Genomic DNA, 19833 nt, shown 5'->3' with positions numbered 1-19833 from the left:
GACAGGCCAGTTTACAGTGGCACTGCTCTTCATTTTGTGGGCCATTTAAAATATAGTCACTGAGTGCTCTTTATATCCAAATTCCAGTCTCCTCTGCAACCCTTTTTTGTTATTATCATTATTATTAACGGCTGTTTTCATAAAATCATAGAATCACAGAATTATTTGTGTTGGAAGTGGCCTTAAAGCTCATCCAGTTCCAACCCCCTGCCACAGGCAGGGACACCTTCCATTAGAGCAGGTTGCTCCAAGCCCCATCCAACCTGACCTTGAACACTGCCAGGGATGGGGCAGCCACAGCTTCTCTGGGCACCCTGTGTCAGCGCCTCAGCACCCTCACAGGGAAGAGCTTGTGCCTAAGAGCTCATCTCAGTCTCCCCTCTGTCAGTTCAAAGGCATTCCCCTTGTCCTATCTCTACATGCCCTTACAAAAAGCCCCCCTTCAGATTTCTTGTAGGCCCCCTTTAGTTATGGGAAGTTGCTCTAATGTCTCTCCTGAGCTTCATGCTCAGCCCTTTGACCACCTTTGTGGCCTCTTCTGGACTTGCTCAGTTAGGTCTACATCCCCCTTGTGTTGTGTTCTCTTTAAATGACCATAGAATACACTCAGTCTGGGAGGTGGTATGAGTATTTCTATTGAAGGATATGAGATTCCGCTAATGTATTTACACTTACAGCATGGATATAATTGCAAAATATATGTGCTTTATTTTATATATACTTTATATAATTGCAAAATAAATCTGCTTCATCTTACTTCAGTTTACTCCCCTTTCTCACAGAGACAGAGCTGCTCTTCCATAAACCATTTGTATATGACATTCTTAGTTCACATTTTTCTTTACCTTTTCCTATAAACAGTGTTACATTCATATGAAGACAAACACATAAACTTCATACCAGACAGTGAGAAAGACTGGTTTGGCAAGTTTTTGGCAAACAGGTTCCTTAATTTCTATCCAAGCTGGCAAATTAATCATATGGGTTACTGTTACACAGACTAAAGGACCTTCAAAACTAGGCTGAGCATAAATAATGTCATTCATTATTGTCCAGAAGCCCTTGCTGTCATTTACATTTACCTTGTGCTGCTTCCACGCATCCAGGTGATTACTTGGAGTGCAACCCACCTTCTCCTATGTGCATATATGCTCCTCCTTAGACTCCGTGGCAGGCTAAGTCCAGTTACTGATGGTTGGAAAACTAATAAGATAAAATAAATAGTCCTGTGATGATGAGGAGGGGTGGTGTGGCCACGAATGCAAACAGATCAGCTTAGATTGGCTTCAGCTGTCAAGGAACTGCACCCTTGTGCTTTTCTGCAGTGATGGTATTTTAGCACTGTACCAAGGTTTTGTTATCAATGGAACAAATGCAGAGTTTCATTTCTATTATTGCTGGATCAAGCGATTGAGTATGTACTGATCTTTCACTCTTGAGCAGTGTAATTTATATTTGGAGGCTGGCAATTCATCCAGCTCCCCACAGACATTGAGATGAACTTAGAAAATAAGGAGACTTCATGTGAATTCCATTTTTCTCAGGCATTTTTATTCCTCAGAGAGACTTCCATGGGGCCAAATTACCATGAAAACTGGATTACCATGATATTTCAGCTCCTTATGGTAAAAGCTCATGCCATTCATTACTGTTGACACTATACACACATCCTTGGGGAACTATGGAAAATAGAAAACTCACAACAATGTGCAGAAAAAGCATAAGAAAGCTGCTGTTTAACCCAGATATTCCCTGAGCAAACTAAAGTAAATTATTTACAATCACAGAATGGTTTGGCTTGGAAGGGACACCTTCCAACAAGACCAGGTTGCTCCAAGCCCCTTCCAACCTGGCCTTGAACATTGCAAGGGATGGGGCAGCCACAGCTTCTCTGGGTATCCTGTGTCAGTGCCTCAATAGCCTCACAGGGAAGAATTTCTGCCTAATAATGTTTCTCACATTTCCTAATAATATTAGGAATTGCATATGTCATATATATTATATAGCATTATTCTTAATAATCATTTTGATAGGCTTTGCCATTGCCAGGTTAGTCTGCCATCAAACCTCATGTAGTCAAGGCAGATAGTGACGGTACTCAAGATCTAATGTGGCTGCACAGGAGATCCTCCACTCTCCCTTGACTATCAAAGGAGCTTAGGATGTCTACCTCATTCCTTAGCTGCCCCATGTAGCTGGGTAAAGTTAAGAAGAACTAAGATAGGCTCAAGTGCAATAAGAGCGTGGGGATTAAGGAAGGATTTATGCAAGAACCCTTGGGCAACAATGCGTGACTATAGGATAAATATCCTTCATTCGAGGACCATTTTAACACCTTTAATGTGAGACATGCACATAAACTACAATGCTATTCCACTCCAGCCTCTGAATCATATAAGGATGAACTGGGTCCCAAACCCACAATTTCAGTAAGTAAAAAGCTGGCATTTCTGGAGATCATTTGTTAAGTAGACACATGGGAAAAGAGGATTTTCAAAAGGCCTTCTAGAAAGTGGTGCTAGTAAGAGATGGCCTGGGGGTTATTTTCTTCAGCTAAAACAAACTGAGATGCTGGGTGTTAAATGACACTTGTTTTGAGACAATAAGCTTCTGGTAAACTGTACTGTAAAACCTCTTTTCTCTTCAGACCATCAATAATTATAGCTCCTCCATACAGAGAGGGGTAAAAGCCGTATACTCCATGTAGTTCACGTAAAATTTTGCTTCTCATCTGAAAATATGCTTTTCTGCACTGTTTTTACAGTAAATCTTTCTCCCTAGAGATGGATGCAGTTCAGTGGGGGTGGGAATGCTGGAAGGAGGTGTAGTTTCTTGCATACACTGCAATTTCCTATGTATGTGAAGTTTACCAAAGTTCTTGTATAAGGGAACTTATTTGAAATATATCATTTGGGTTAACGCTGCTTCATGGTGTTGAGCCAGAAATGGCACATCCATGGACACCAGGTCATCAACCATCCTCAGTGCCTTGTTTTCAGGAGCATCACACTACCCCAGCCAGCAATGCATCAGCTCCCCCATGGCTTTTGACCACATAGATCTGTATGCAACATTACCATTACACCTCTTACTAAAAAGAAATCAAGCAAAATTCTTTCATTTTCTATAAATAGGATGTAAAAGGAAGGTGCTTTCCTGATGTGGGAGGGGAATGCAAAAAGATGCCAAGTGTGACCAGTTACCTCACCTCCATGCACAGGCACGGGCACACCGAACTCTTAGCTAATGCAGTAAGCTTTCTGCTCCCTATCTTCAGAATCTACCAATGCTAAAAACCACTATAAAAATACCAAGAGAAGCCTCATGACAGTGACATACATAAGGCTGCAAAATGACCTCTCCCAGGGAGTGGTGAAAGCCCTATCATTTATGTTATAAACAACAGTAATTCTTAACACATGATGTGCACAAAGCTGGGCAAATATTAAATGATCTGCGAAACTTATGACTAGACAAAACATCGGAAACTATTCTCTGGAAGACAATATTGGGAAAGCCAAAGAAATAACCTAGTACTTTATGGAGGGGGTTTCTTTAGAGACACAAAGTTAGGTGTCCAACCTGCACTGAAATCCAACGAGATCCGAATATCCAGCTCCCACTGGGCTCTCTGGAAATACTGACCTCAAGATGTCAGAGTTCTCTCTTGGCCACGCCAGAGTTAGTATGAAGGAACTCTCTGCAGGAGATGTCTGTAAATGAGATCAGAACTCAACCATAAAACGCTAACAAAGTCATCTGGAGCGTGCAGGGCTGCACTCAGTGATGAGCATACCATTGCATTATTTCTGTGTTCATTACGGGCTTTTTTCCATGTGCTGGTTTTGGTTTATCGGCAGTTTTTACTTTGATTTGTATTTTATGATAATTTATTTTCATTTGCTGGTTCTCGGTCTATTTACAGAGAACAAAGGAATGCACGCTGTAGAACAGTAGAATAATAGTGTTTATTTTCACAAGTTTGGACCGATCAAATAACTCACAAGTCCCAAAGTGGAACCATGCCTGAGGTAGGTTAGGTCATCTCCAGCGTGGGGAAACAAACAGAAATATCCCATTCTTCACTATTGTTTATTATATTTACGCCACTTGAGAGTTTTAACAATACCACATATATAAAACATTTGTTCTTGCTTTCTGTGCTATTCAGAGTTTTCTCAAGGCTCTTTGGTGCTTTTTTTTTCCTAGGGACACTGCAGCCTTGCTACGCTTTAGTGACTTTCTCAACTGATTTAGCAGAAATGTAAGAAATGGCCCTGAGGAATGAGCCAGGGGTGCTGAAAAGGAGGTTTTGTTCTCTGAATGCTTCTATGTTTAAGAACGGTTCTTTTGAGAGCTTTAACTAACTTACTTCAACTTCTTCCCTTGATTCTTTTTCATGCACATTCCAAGCTGGGTCCAGCAGAGAGAAACCAAACCCAGAACTTGTTGTTACTATCTTTGAAGTCCCACCAAATCCACAACTGAGTTTTATACCTCCTTGATTTTTGACAGGAGGTCCAAAAGGGGATGCCTAAAGCTACATCTGCCCACCTAAATCCAGTATTTCAACAGCTAAGTGATCATGGGTGTGCTGTGGTTCATTTGCAATTTGAAGCGCTTTCAACCTTGCAGCAAAGTGTGGCTGAGCTGACTACAAAGGCCAAGGGGGCAGCTTGCCTCAAAGAGCCTCCTCCAAGCTATCTATCCTGCTCACAGCTTTGGACATCCACAGTCCTGCTGAAGGACGATGTAGTTTATCAACCCAGCGCTGCACGATAACCTAAAATCACTGCCAGTTTGAAAATACAAACCTGCAAGAGGCGGTGATTCAGCAGCCACCACTTAGGCTGTTGGATTCTACTGCTGTGACGTTCAAGCGCTGGCAGCAGGAGTGATCAGAGTCCTGAGGCTATTTCAACATGAGCATTGGAAAACTGAGTCGCTGAAAAGTATAGGTCATTACTGCTCTGGAAAAAGACCAGGCTCAAATTGAAAAGCTTTTTGAAAGTGCTGAGTTCTTACAAACTATCTTGACTTTTCAAAGGAGCTGTTGGGTGTTTGGTTGCTTTAGAATAACTGTGTTTCTATGTGGGGCCTTAGCAGCCCAACAGTTAGACTGACAGCTTTATTACAGAAACTTCAAGTACGCCAGAAACTTCAAACACATAAAAAATGGCTCCGTGTCTTTTCTCAAGTCCATGAAGCTGTTCATGGCTTTGGAAAAATGCAAGTGTTTGAAGCATAAATGCTGCCATAATGACCTCAAATAAGATGGAAATGGGTGATGAGGAAGGGCAAACAAACATCTTTTTGCTTGAGGATTTCATTGTTCCTTCCTGATTCCTTTTTCTCTCCTATTTTCTGAAAGACCCTTTGCATCAACACTGCTGAAGGACAGCCACCACCAACTGCTGCTCCTGTGGGCAAACAGTAATGACCGGATAGTATCTGCTCCACTCAGAGCCAGACCTCTCCATAGCATATTGATCTCAGATCTCATTCCAAAGGCCCCAGAAAAGAACCAGGGAGTGAATTAGCAATCAGGCAGCACAGACAATAGGGGTCCAGAGCTCTGCTTCAGTTCTTAGACCTCTTCAGGAGTGGAAACCCATGTAAGGCTGCCTCAGAGCCCCGGGTGTACAGCAACATGCGTGCCCAGCCTGCTCTCATCCTTCCCACCCACAGTCATGGAAAGGTGAACATCACCTGCAGGTTTGAAGGCTGCTGCCCCCACCTGGTAGCCAGAAATGGAGGACGTGGAAGCTATGTGGGATAAGTCTTCTCTGACTGCTGAATTCCATAAACATTGAGACAGGAGGATGGCAGATAAGGACACGAGGTCCAGACACAGCACTGTTGAGTGCAGAGCTCAGGCAGACATACCTTCTGATAGCTTACAACTCTTCTACCAGGAAAGATGTTATTCCACCTGAAGGTGGGTTGCAGTGATTTCAGTAGGTAGAGAACTGGCCTTTATTCTGGGTAAGGGACCTTCAAGCACAGGAATACACTGAGGTAACTGGATGATGCAAGACGTGATCTTGCACTCTTTCCAGAACTACAGAAAGCACTTTTCTGGAGAGCAGGAAAGCAGCAGCAGGATCACAGTTGCTGTTCTGGGATGCTCTGGGGATGATGTTCACATGCACTGACTCTCACTCCTTCTGTAGAGAGCCCAATGTCTTAATTTAGCCTTTAATGACCAATTCTGTCACCTGAATTAGAAAGAAGAAATCACTGTCTCCAGAAACAGAAGCACCACAGGATAAATACAGTTGAGGTACAATCCTACTCATGCCAGTAGCATGAATATGGCTCAGTATGTCATCTCCTGGTTTGGCCTGAGGAATCAGCATGGAGAACATTATGACTGTGCTTTCTTGATGTGATCCTGTGTAAGGAAGACTGTGACATTTATGTTTGGAAAAAATCCAGATGTGTATAAACTGAAGGATATTATCGTTTGTATTAAAATGTTCACAGGGTATTATCCCACAGCCCATCCCATATTTGTTTTGGAAATGAGTACATCTGGAAAATGGGAAAACTTCCAGATTCCTTCACCTTGAAATATCAGCAAACACAAGGGTATTTTGAGATGATTCCCCACTAAAACATGAACAAGCAGCACTCATGGCTGCAAGCCAGAGGAGAATCCCTCTTCAAATAATGCAAAATGGGCTAAGTTTAAAGTGCAAGTAGCTTTGGAGACAAGGGTGAAAAGTAGTTCCTAAAGGCTCCTTCTTTCCTTGGAGGAAAGTAAACCCAGCACAATTAGTGGCCATTCACTCCCATTCAATGCAGCCATTTCTTTTATTAGTGATACATGTTACAAGCCGTGTCTACCAACCTAATTATATACTGTACCTACGATTTATCCAAGATTTTGAGAACAAATGGAGATTGGAGCAACATCTCCAAGTTCCAGTGCAGTTCACTGAAGGAAGCAGATGCCTATTGAGTACACATTGCCTCCACTGCCTGAGCAGAAGGATGAATTTAATTCCTAGCTTTTGGGGCAGCAGAGTATTTTTCAGTCTGGATTACACAGACTTCATGATGGAAGCATGAGACAATCACAGAGATGGCAGGAGAACAAGCTGGAGGAGAAAAACAATGAAAGTGTAAGAATGGGAAAAGAAGGGAAATAAGGGAGTGTAAAATACCCCATCAGCTGGAATAAGCAGTTCCTATCAGAAAAGAGAAGCTACTTCTGGAAGTGAAGTTCAGGTACCAAAAGTAGCAGGGAAAAGCTGGATCACCTGTCCCAAGGGAGAAAACAAATACATGGAAAAAAAATAGCACACAAGTTGGAAAGCAGCATGAAGGAATGGAGAGGGCAAAGCATTACATTTGTTCCAAGTTAAAATGTTTCCAGATTGTTCTGATGCTTAAAACTGTTTAGCAGGAAGATTTCCCAGATCCCAACGCATTTGGAAGGCAAAGCCTCCAACTTCCCTGTTTGTCCTTTTTCTTCATTTTCTTTCTTTCTGCCTGAATTTGTTCCAATTAGTTAAACGCTCTGCCTTGACTCCCAGCTAGATCACCTCGTAACGCAGACACTTGCTCACTGCAAAGGCAAGAGAAGATCTTCACACCTCCAGCTCTGCTCATGGATTGAGAGAAGTGATTTACTTGCAGACACCAGATGTAGCAGATGCTGAAGATCTCAGCAGAGGATGTTCTCAGACTGTGAGACCCACCAAAACCTGGAAAGGCAGGCACTGTGTTTCTTCATTCAGCAATTGCTACCCAAGCTATCTGACTCCCTGACATAACCGGTTAGCATCAGTTTAGGCAAACTGGAGGATCACTGCTGTCCATCAGTTAATGTCTCTTTGCTAAAGAGTGTGTCTGGCCCTGGACTTGTGCTGAGAGCTGTGTTTTGTTAACCCAATACTTCTGAACTGGAGCAGGCAGTCTATATGAGGTGAGATGCTGCCACATTGCCTACACCCTTCTGTGGCATAAGGCATGGAGCCCAGGCTATCGCAGTTGTCCTGGTCTAGCGAGGCTCACAGGTTTATCTGACATTTTTGGCAGCCTAAACTTCTATTCAGAGACTGTGGTGTATCTAATACTGCTGCATGAATAAGGATGAGGGAGCAAGCGGAGCACTCTCAGCTCCCTCACCACTCACGCTGCTCAGCGATTAGCTCACTCCTTGGCTTTGTATTTGGGATTACTCTGAGTAACTCCCTCCAAGGCACCTGGATATTACCAGGCGAGCTCTGAACAGCGTGTACCACGTCACCTGGCTTTGTGCCACAGGATTCATCTGTGTGTTTGCTTAAGCAACATTATAGACACTGCCTGCTATTCCCAATATAGAACCTTGTTCATGCAACAAGGAGTGCTCCCAAAACCCCCAGCTACTTACGAGGACTTTACTTACAGTAAAGGTCCTCAATGCTTTGTTAATTCATGGCCTCCATGCTTTCCCAAGATTGTTTTGTTCCAGTTCCAATCAAGGGTAAGTTAAGTTTCTCTCATGACAGAGCAGCCTGGGCTGACATCCAATGCCAACTGGGCTCTATCAGTGGTATTCCCATGCTGCTTTATCCCTAGGGCTTCTTCCCAGAATAGAATAGTGCAACACCATGGAAAAGGGTCTGAAGCAAGGTCAGGGCTGTGCCACCTTCTTTATTAGTGCACCACTGGAGTCTTCCTCAGCAGACCCAACAAGAGAGATGCAAAAGCCTCCAGATCTAGGCAGAGAGCTATGGAAGGTTCCTGCACAAGTGGACAAGGCACCTTGTTGGGTCCTTTTTTACCATTTTCCCTTAGCTAGAGCAGGGAAAATCCTCCAGAATTAGAACTGTCTGCCAAAACATATGTCAGAAGAGAAATGATCAGCTTGTGCAATTATGAGTATTGTACATGCCCGCAAATACAAAGCAGCAAGCAAGCCTTAAGCCCAGAGTAGTATCAAAGCCAAAACACGCAAGCAACGGAGCCAGAATCGATATCTGAGGCAATAAATGCCTTTTCTGCCCACAAGCAGTTCTTAAACAGCAATAGAAAAACAGCAAGCGAGGCACTGAGTCCAAGCCAAAGTCCAGACAACACTACAGCAGGTTACTGTGCCAACACTGCTGCCCTACAAGGGTCAGCACGTAGAGGTATTCACTCCCTTTGTCAGCCACGCCGTTGCAGGGGAGCTGTACCTCAGCTCTAAATCATCACTGAATGGTTTGTGTTGGAAGAGACCTTAAAGCTCATCCAGTTCCAACCCCCTGCCATGGGCAGGGCCACCTCACACTAGAGCAGGCTGCTTCAAGCCTCATCCAACCTGGCCTTGAGCACTGCCAGGGATGGAGCATGACTCTAAAGGTGAATTTAAAGTTATCTCCAGTTATTCCACTAGATTTTAAATACAGACTCATAGACAAGAGATCTACCTAGCAGAGGGTTGGCTGGTCGGTCAGGCACGCTTGACTGAAATAGGATAATTGAAGTATTTAGGCCAAAAATCTCCTAGGGCCGATTTGCTGGGAGGCTGCAGCTAGTTTCTCCATGGCTCCAAGGTCTGTGAACCTCCAATTTATCCATCTATAATGGATAAATTATAATAAATGCTAAATCTGAAATGCAGGTATGCTGTCAATTTTGCAAAATTAACACCAAATTTGCTCTATCTTGTGGAAAGTGGTAAGATTGGTCTCAAGGAGCAAAACTGCACAGATGAATTTGGACGCAGGCTTTAAGGCGGAGGAATTTTCCTGCTGTGGATGTGTTCCAAGCCTGTTTCTGACTGCAGGTTAGTTTGCTGATGCTCCTTCCTACTTGTCTTGAGATGGACCCACCATGTAGGTCTGGAAATAACCTCTCCTGGCTTGACCGCTGTGCAGGAGGCACACGCTGTACTTGCTCCATCAGGACAGACTGTTCACAAACTGTCACTTAACAAAGACCCAAGTGAAAAGCGCAGTTCCCGACCCAGGCAGCCCAATTTGTCTCCAAATGATCAGAATTCCAAGCTGGAACGCGGCGCTCCTTTTGCAACTGTGCCACCTGTCACTGCTCTTATGGGTCTGGATAAATAGAATGGTTTGGGTGGGAAAGGACCTTAAGATCATCCAGTTCCACCCCCCCTGCCATGGGCAGGGACACCTCACACTAAACCATGTCACCCAAGGCTCTGTCCAACCTGGTTTTGAACACTGCCAGGGATGGAGCATTCACAACCTCCCTGGGCAACCCATTCCAGTGCCTCACCACCCTCACAGTAAGGAACTTCCTCCTTATATCCAACCGAAACTTCCCCCGTTTAAGTTTTAACCCGTTACCCCTTGTCCTATCTCCGCAGTTCCCGACGAGGATTCCCTGTATCCACCATTCACTCCCAAAGCAGAACACTGCCCCCCCCCTCCCCTCCACTTCCACTCCCTCCCGCAGGCACCGGGGGAGGGAGGGGGGGTCGTGTGGGAACGGGAAGAGCCGGCGGCGTGGTGGGGGGGGGACGACACGACGACAGAATAGCGGGTGGGGGGGGGACAACGGACGACGACACGCACGCCGCCTCGCGCCACCCCTCCCTCGCGCGCTCCCCGCCCCGCGGCGGGCGCGGATTGGCTGCGGGCCTCACGCGAGGCGCGCGGGAAGGGCAAGGGGGGGGGGGAGCGAGCTCGTCTGCCCGCGAGTAACCCCGGCAGCGCCCCGCGCGACCTCCCCGCGGCTGAGGCGGCGGCGGCAAAGATGGCGGCGCTGAGCAAGTCCATCCCCCACAACTGCTACGAGATCGGGCACACCTGGCACCCCCGCTGCGCCGTGGCCGCCGTGCACGTCAGCCGCAGCGCGCTGGCGGAGTCCCTCCGCATCTACGGCACCTTGTACCTGGTGGGTGCGCGGCGAAGCACACGGACAGCGGCCCGGGAGGGGAGGGACTGGCCTGAGGGGGCGCGGGCGTGAGGAGGGTGGTGGAAGGGGTGGCCTGTGGGAGGGCACAAGGAGAGGGGAAGGCCGTGAGGGGAGTTTGGGCACGGAGGGGGGGGGGGGGGGGTGTCAGAACGGGGGAGCTTGGCCTGGGAGGGAAGGGTGCAGGGGTTATGGGGGAGCATGGCCTGAGGTGAGGGGGAAAGGCCATGAGGGTGTCTGGGGAGGGCGCAAGGGGTGTCAGAGTGGGGGGAGCCTGGCGTGTTGGGGAAGGGTATAGGGGATATGGGGGGAACCTGGCCTGAGGTGAGGGGGAAAGGCATGAAGGGTGTTTGGGGGTGGGCCTGAGGGATATAAGCGTGGTGGGAGTCTGGCCCGTGGGCAAGGGTATGAGGTATATGGGGTGAATCTGGTCTGAGGTGATGTGGAAGAGCATGAGGTTGTTTGGGGAGGGCACAGGGATATACAAGTGGGGGAAGTCTGGAGTAGGGGATGAGGCATATCAACGGAGAGAGGCTGGTCTGGGGTGGGGGAGAAGGGTATGTTGGGAGAGGGAGGGCAAGAGGGATGGCAAGGGGCAGCCTGACCTTGGAGCAAGGGGGCAGAAAAGCAAACAGGGTATTTTTTGGGAAGTCTGATATTCAGGAGGAGGGAAGAGTGGGGTGGTGGAGAGCTTGGTTTGAGGGCTGGAGGGCATAATAGTTATCTGGGGGGGAGAGCCTGATGCTTGAAGAGAGGGGTAATGTGTTAAATCTAGGCCTAGGAGGGGAGAAGAAAGGCATAGGGGATGATGGAGGCTGATGACACAACATGCTGTGAGAGGGGTGAAGATGGTGGGGTAGGAGGGCATGGGCACAGCCTGAGCATTGTATTTCTGTCATTTCCCAGTTGCTATGGTACCTAAATAAAGAGGTAGTATTTGGCTGGGAGGCAGTGTTGTAGCTTTGGTAGTAGCAGGTGTAAGGCGCACGTATATTGATGCTGGGGGCACCTTGGTAATCAGTATGATTCCACTGTATAAAGAAGCAAGGCTAAACAAATACATTAAGGCTAAAAGAGTCTAAGTATTAAAAGAGTATCCTACGGGTGAGGTATCTTAGCTTGAACGTGCAATTAGTCTTGGTTATGTCACCTCAGTTGCAGCTTCTAGCAAGTAAGGGTGTAGGTAGAGGAGGCGGGATCTGTTTGCATCCATCTCTAAACATGTCCTGAAAGCTCATCTGAGCTGGCATTGCGGCAGGTGAGCGCTTCCTTCTGTCCTCCCTGTTTCTCCTGTAGTGGTGCTTAGAGGATTGAGCAGTGAGCTGGCTGCTGAGCTGGCCCCAGGCTAAGTCCTACAGAAAGAAAAACAAGTCATTGAGTCTGTACTTTTGAGCCTGTACTTTCAACTCTGTACCAGTGCTGGAACAACAAATCTATCGAGCTATGCAATAAAGAGAAGGGAAGGAGTGGGATTGCAGCAGTCCTGACATAGTTTAAGCTCCCATTGAAGTGTTCTTTGAGTGAAAATTGTGACATCCAATTGCATGATTAAGAAAGTTAACTGGTAGCAGTGTGAGCCAAAGGAGTTGTCATGTCTGACAGTAAACGTTTTCACTCTAAATTGACACAAACAGAAGGGGCAGCTGTTTGTATGAGCATATGGTGAGCTGGACCAGGAAACTAATACAGAGAAGAAGGTGCCTTCTCTTCCTTCGCCCTCCCCAGTAATTTTTCTTTGTATCTGTCTTCTGATCCAGTTTGCTGTGTGGGAGCATGGATACTTGTACCAGCAGAGAACAGGCCTGAAATGAACCAGGAGAGATCTGGTGATCTGTCAGGTCTGACTAAAGATAAAGCAGCGTAAACAGCTCTATAATTAAGTCAAAGTTCTCCAGCATCCAGGCCTGGTAAAGAAATTCCTGCTCATAGGCATGTTACAGTTAACTCAGTTGTGCAGTCAGGGGTTAGGGGGAAAGCTTCCTCTTTTTATTTCTTGGAGAAGAAAAACAAACCTAAAAGTCCATTGTGTTTTCCTGATCTGTCTTATGCTGTGGCCCCATAAACAGTTGCATGTTGTCACAAATCCAGGATGGGGTGGGAACCTTCTCGACCAATGCCATGCTGTACAGCAAAAGGTCTGCATCATTTTTTGCACTGCCTTCTTTGCAGATTGAAAGTTTTCCCATATTTTTGTTGACAGTGTTTAGCTTGTTTTACCAGAGTAATCTAAAGCCAAGATGCTCTAAAAATCTTGCTGCCACATAAAGAGGGGGAAACACTTGTCTTCCTTTGCTTCCAGACATGTAACTATACTGCCTTCTTTGCGTATTGGACCTCATCTCTCCTTGAGCAGGATTGATTCATTCACTAAGCCAGAAGAAATTACTACCCTGCTTTTAGCTGGGGTAATTTTCAGCTGCATTAATGAATGGAATTGATTTATTAAGCAGGGTTTGATGAGCACCAGGGCCAGAGTAAGGTCAAGAGCGAAAGGGTGCAGTGGGGACTGCAAAGGAGGAAGCAGAAGCCTTGCACATTAAGTAGCTTGGCAGGGAAAGAGCAGTCCTGAATTAAGAGAGTCATTGCTAAATTCATTCTTTGCTGGATTTAAAGCTATGCTTGAAAGCCTTGTATTTGTAGAGGAAATATCACAGTTGGACAGCACAAATGTTCAGTCCTTTTCTCTATTGTGAGACTCACACGAGGAGATGAATTTAAATTATATTTATAGTTATATCAGTGTACGTTCAGAATGTTTCTGGTACTACTTAGTCCCAGTCCTTTGTAGGGCTCAGCAACAGAAAATTGCACTTAGTATTTCTATGTCAGTCCTGTAAAATCTCCTCTGCTTGTTTGTTCCTCCTGTTGCCACAAGCTAATAACTAAGGAAAGTAAATGAAAGAGTTTCCTTTCACAGAAGCTTATGTGGAAATGAATGAGAGAAAATAGAGGAGAATAAATTACTAGAGGTCATGTGGGAGAGAACATGGTTAGGGACGGTTACAATCCAGAGTCGAAACTCCCAACAGTTACCCCCCATATCTCTTAAACATTTTGCTACTCTTCAGTAAGTGGGAGACTGATGGAGCCAAATTAAGTGGTGCTAGTGTTTGGCTAGTAAAATACCTGTTTTCAGTAAATGGCGGTAAAAAAAATCTTTGAAGTAGTGCTGTAATGTGGGTTTTTTAATAGCTGTGCGTGATTATTTTTTTAGATAGAAAAAAATACAATCTTCAGATATTATACTGCCACTGTTCTTACTTTTGCTCCAGTACAAACTGATTGCTTTAGCAAAAGTAGGTTTTATATCTAAGTTGAATTGTCCTTCCCCATGCAGAGCAGCCAAAAGGAATGCCTGTTTCATAATTGAGACTGACTGTGTTACACAGACTGAGTGTCCCAATGTGGGAGGCTTTGAGACCCACTTAAAAAAACAAATTGAAACAAATCCCAAAGTTAAAAATTGCTTAACACCTCTACCCCCAGAACAACCTGCAGATCATCTCCCATAAACCTCATAATCCCACTTCTCCCAAACTGCCTGCCGTGCTATCTTAAGGAAACTTTACTGATTTTTCAGAGGACATCAGTTTGTTATACTTTGTTCTATCTCTACTTCTTTAGATCAGCCAAAGCTAAAGAAAATGTGGATGTGTAATCTTGTATTTTGAAAGTTGAATTTAGACTTACAGAAATTCACGGAGGTGGGGGATAAGAATGATTTCATGGGGAAACTGCATGAAGCTGGGGAAAGGGAGAGACTGCTGCTTTGAGTTGTCTTGGCTTCTGTTTCGCAGGATTTGTTAATTTCACACAGTAGATCTGCCATTCATCAGATGTTAGAGCAAGATCTTCTGTTTCCTGAGGGTTTGCAGGTTTTAGGCACTTTTTTGATGTTGGTGCATGTTTTGCAGTAGGTGAATACACTCATTGGTATGAAGTCTTTGTAGTCTATCAGAGGTATTTGGATCTGGTGGTAACATTTCCTCTTAATCTAAGTAAGGTAAAATCATCTGTAATTCTTCTACCTTTTTGCCCATGGGATGGCAAGAACCATTTGTGTCATTCACCTTTTCTTTCTTCTAGTATGGTCATCTGTTTTTTTCTCCTTTAAAAGCCAGGCTCCCTCCCTGCCTCTCCAACAGAACTTCTGTCCTGCCCTTCTCTCGAGTCCTTTCCCTCTTCACCAACAGCCATAGAAGAGAGTGAGCACTGGCCCCTTCCTGTGTCACACTGACTGTTATTTTACTCCTGGCTGTGCCTCCAGACTCCTCTCTTCCAGACGGATCTGCTGGCATAGAGGAACAACAGGTCTAAGGAAGCATGGATGCCAGGGATGCCAGTGGGTCTGTACCACGTGTGCTCTGCGCTGGGGCATAGTTCAGCCAATTACTTAGCAGAACAGGTCTAACCTGAGCCTGCTGTTCAACCGCATGTTTTTGTGGTCCTCGGGGCTTGCTATATTTTATTGATTCCTTTCACTTAGTTTCTTCTTGTACCCTTTTCATATTCATTTTGGTCTCACTTTGGACACTCTGAATGCTGGGAACTCACTTTTGATGTGGGAAGGCTGTATGGGCCAAATAGTCCAGAAGTGCTGGGTATATGAAAATGTGTTTTTTGTTTGTGCTGCAGACCATTGTGTATTTGGAAGTAGGGTGGAGAGACCAGGAAGGATGTTAGTGTTACCCCTGAATATGCTTCTGTATGCCAGCTTGGATCTCTGGGATAGGGTGTCGAGAAACTCCTGGTGGTGTGTGATTGCATTGAACTGGGATACGTGATCGTCTTAAGCACTATGTAGTGTCCTCTATCTCTGTGCTGTGTTATGAATGACATGTAGGTCAGTGTGTTCTTGCCTTTAGGTTCTTCTGGAAGCTGGCTTAAATATGACTAAAATTAGCTGAAGTGTTCCTAAAGTAAGAACCAGGCTGTGACATTTTTATTCCAGGCTATGGCCATTCTGCTCTGATAGGTGGCTTTTGGTCCAGACCAGTAAAATTCTTTCATAAATCGAAAGTAAACAAAAATAGTTTTTTTGCTGAGATGCTGAGAATTTTAAAAGGGATAATTAATGAATTGAGATGGACTCAATTCTCAAAGATGCAAGGAGTAACCTGAAGCCTGCAACACAGTCATGGTAGAAATCAGGGGAGGCCCAAGCCTTGACTGACAGTGCAAAGATCTTGGTACAAAGACACTGCAAATACTGGGAACCAGCACAAATTGTTAAGGTGACTGTTGAGCAGGAAGATGTAAATCTGTTCTGTTGAGTTTATTCTTCTGTTGAGTGCAAGAATTTTGGGGTAGGGGGAAAATCATATAATTATTGAATGGCTTGGGCTGGAAGGGACCTTAAAGCTCATCCAGTTCCAGTCCCCTGCCATGGGCAGGGACAATTTCCACTAGACCAGGTTGCTCCAAGTCCCATCCAGCCTGGCCTTGAACACTGCCAGGGATGGGGCAGGCACAGCTTCTCTGGGCAGCCTGTGCCATTGTTTCACTGCCCTAAAGATACTAAGTAGGCATTTCAAAGGGAATGAAAATTAGCATTCTGCTAATGTAAATACAAGGGAAACAAGTGGTAAAGATAAGTCATCATGGAATGAGAGTACTGCCAGGATTAAAGGTAGTTTAGGTGTCATTCAAAGAGTGCCTGAGTACTGTTCATTTCTGTTTTTTAGTTGGATGCCTGATATGGAAAACTTAAAAAGCCAAACCAAGACAACCCAATTACCTGACAGTGATCTTCATGTAACATCTCACAAGGGATGATGGAAGTCAGAGAGCAGGAGGAGGCAAGGGCTCTTCCTCACAGCATTGCAGGAACTGATTTATGAAACTACAAAATCTGGAAGCCAGATTTCATAATCTGTGAAATAAGGGAAGGACCAACTAATTGAGGAACAACGAATCAGGATGTTTAGGAGGCGGCAGGAGAAACAAATTGGTGACTTGAACAAGTGTCTTTCATAACCCAGGTGTTTCCTGAGGGCATTTTTAGATTCGGTTGCTCCAAAGGGCATGAAAATGGTTTTTATAAAGCAATGGAATAATGTTCTTGTAAAATCCGTGTAAAATTGCAAATGGTTATAAAAGAACATATAAATTATTGAATATAATTATGAAAGAAATACGACATCAGTCTGTAGTTCTGCCTGCTGCAAAGTCATCTGAGGCATTTTCTTAATTGTTTTAAATACTGGGGATTGCTTCACTTTTAGTATGCAAATGAAACTTAAGTTATCAAAACTGAAGTTATAAAATGTTCCTGGGCTTTTTAATGACTTGCAGAGTATGTACGATATAAACCATCTACACATCATTATTGATTATCTCTAAATATGCATTTTAAAGGTGCCTAAATGTGCCATATAATCACCCTTATAAATGTCACTGAACTCTGCCTTCCTGGAGATCTGGCCAGGTGTCTGAATGCTTCTGTAGCTTTGTTTTACCTTTCCTATTTAGTTATTTATTTTATTTATTTTTTATTTAATAAAAGTTTATTGTGATGGGCTTGGAGTGTTGTGTCCCGCAACATAAGAAGGACATGGACCTGTTGGAGTGAGTCCAGAGAATGCCACAAAGATGTGCTGAGGGCTGAAGCACCTGTGCTCTAGAAACAGACTGAGTGAGCTGGGCTTTTTCAGCCTAGAGAAGAGAAGGCTCTGAGGAGACCTTAGAGCAGCTCCCAGTGCCTAAATGGGCTACAAGAAATCTGGAGAGGGGCTTTGCAGAAAGGCATGTAGTGATAGGACAAGGGGGAATGGTTTTAAACCGAAAAAGGGGAGATTTAGATTAGACAATAGAAATAAATTCTTCTCTGTGAGTGTGGTGAGGTGCTGGCAGAGATTGCCCAGAGAAGCTGTGGCTGCCCCATCCCTGGCAGTGTTCAAGGTCATGTTGGACAGGGCTTGGAACAGCCTGGTCTGATGGAAGGTGACCCTGCCCATGACAAGGCACTGGAACTGGATGAGCTTTAAAGGTCCCTTCCAACCCAAACCATTCTGTGATTCTGTGATTTTAGTCGGATATTGTGAAGGAATGAGAGAGAGATGATAGTGTTTTGCTTGGTGTTTTTTGTTTTGTTTTGTTTTTCTCCAGTTCCTAGCAATCAGTGCTGTACGTGTTGGCTAATTTCACCGGTTTGATGGAGGGGTCGTGTTCTTAAAGGCATATGCTAAGTGCGAACTTAGGAAATGGTAGTTTGATGGAGGAGGGAGAGGAAAAATGCCATGCACACAATGGAAGTTAGGGAAAGGTTGGTGGTTTTTAGCCTGCCATGTAACCTGTCTATGCATTTGTCAGGCAATTAGTATGTTCATTAAGTGGAACCATCATTTATGTGCGATGCTGCCTCTGATTCGGGGATGTAGGTGAAGACTGAGTATACTGGAGGTGAAGCTCAGATTGTTGTGGTTGGATGATGGGTATTTGTAGGCATTACATGACACATGATTGAAATAATCATGCCTGAGTAGTGCCTCTGGTCATGGGGAAGCTTGGCTTTGTGTTGTGTTCCTTTTCTGCTGGAACACAGATATAGCCTAGCTCAAGGTCTTGCATTAGGCTATGTAGCTGTGCTTTATGGATGGGTTTGGAAATACGTCCATTGATTCCATGGTTAGGGCAGAATAAATTAATTGTGATTTCTTAGTTCTACAGGGCTGAAAATTTGTGTATGAATACTAAATTAAAAAAAGAAAGGACTTCAGTAATGCTCTTCTGCAGCCTGATGGTGTCCTCAGTCTGGTGGGCTGATTTTTCATAGTTACGTTTTCATACTGGGCAGTCTAAATGCAGTTGTGTGAATTCTGTAGGTAATGCTAGAAAATATTTTCTCTTTGTAGTTTTACTGAGTAGGCTTTTTTAAATATTTCAGGCATAAAATACTGTAGGCCTTAGAGTTCAAATAATGAGCAATATGTATTCTCGGAGTGACTAGTGTGTAACTTCAGGAGTGTTTGCATTTGATTGAAGGGTGATCTCCTTCCAGCTCTTCTCCATATAAAAGTCTGAACCCCAAGTTTCTTCTGCCCTCATTTTTGTTCGTGTGAAACCAGTCTTAGAGATGTAGTAGCCTCTTTCTCATGGCTTTTCCATGGATGATAAATATAATTTCATAGCATTTTTTTTTAGTTAAATAGTTTTCCTTATATATGAGTATTCTGCCTCTATATTTCAAGGTGCCCCATCCCTGGAAGTATTCAAGGACAGGCTGGATGTGGCTTGGAGTGGAAGTTATCCCTGCCCATGGCAGGGGGGTTTGGAACTAGATGGTCTTTGAGGTCCCTTCCATCTGTGATTCTGTGGTAATGTCCAAAGTGTTTTAGGGAAAATTAAATCAGAGCTTGTTTTAAGCTGTCAGGGAAATTGAGTGATTACCACTGGAGAGTAAATCTGTGGTCAGTTTACATTGGGTTGATGAACAGGAGAAGGAGAAATCTTCCAGTCTGGGCTAAGAGCATAAACGATAATGAGTTGTTTAGGAACTGGTGCTTGTATATTACAGGATTTTGGAGGACAGGTTTGTGGTCATGTCTCTTTTGCCAGGCGTCAGTCCTGCTGTTGGTTCCCTTTGTAAGTAACAAGGGGCTGGGATTGTCTTCAGAAGCTGCTAAACCCTAGCAGGCCTCCATGGAGGGCTAATGGAGTTTGGGGTTTCAAGTTTTAAACATTGAGTGCAGAAGTGAGGAAAGGAGGTCTTTGTCTTAAAAATAAGTCAGAGTCTTTCTGTTTGCAGTTTTCCCACAGTGGTAATTGGGCACTGGGCAGTGCTGAATCACTCCTCAGGTGTGGAAAGCAAAGCTTCTTTCCACCATGCATGACTTACTTTATTCAAGAGGTTTTACCTGACCACATTCTTAGAGCCAGATTAATCTTGTTTGGGGTCAGAAATATTTCTCTGGAAGTCAGGCTGGCAGGTGCTTAACACCCCCTTCTTCCAGTGTGTGTGTAGGGCACAGATGT

The 19833-nt window shown here is 44.6% G+C and overlaps 1 protein-coding gene across 1 annotated transcript in view; it reads left to right on the top strand.

Annotated features, from left to right (window-relative positions):
* Positions 1 to 10544: 10544 nt before the first annotated feature.
* The window catches only part of TMEM135 (transmembrane protein 135), a 163078-nt gene continuing 153789 nt past the window's right edge, over positions 10545 to 19833 (top strand). The window contains exon 1 of the mRNA XM_061457995.1: positions 10545 to 10842. Within this exon, the coding sequence (XP_061313979.1) occupies positions 10702 to 10842 (141 nt within the window). The 5' untranslated portion in view covers positions 10545 to 10701. The remainder of the gene's footprint in view (positions 10843 to 19833) is intronic.

The sequence above is a fragment of the Pezoporus flaviventris genome, unplaced genomic scaffold, assembly GCF_033815535.1.
Source record: "Pezoporus flaviventris isolate CSIRO_AGI_PZ_B2104156 unplaced genomic scaffold, CSIRO_AGI_Pfla_v1 ptg000025l, whole genome shotgun sequence".
Lineage (NCBI taxonomy): Eukaryota > Metazoa > Chordata > Aves > Psittaciformes > Psittacidae > Pezoporus > Pezoporus flaviventris.
Note: the sequence above shows the minus strand (reverse complement) of the source record. Positions and strands in the feature narration are given on the sequence as shown.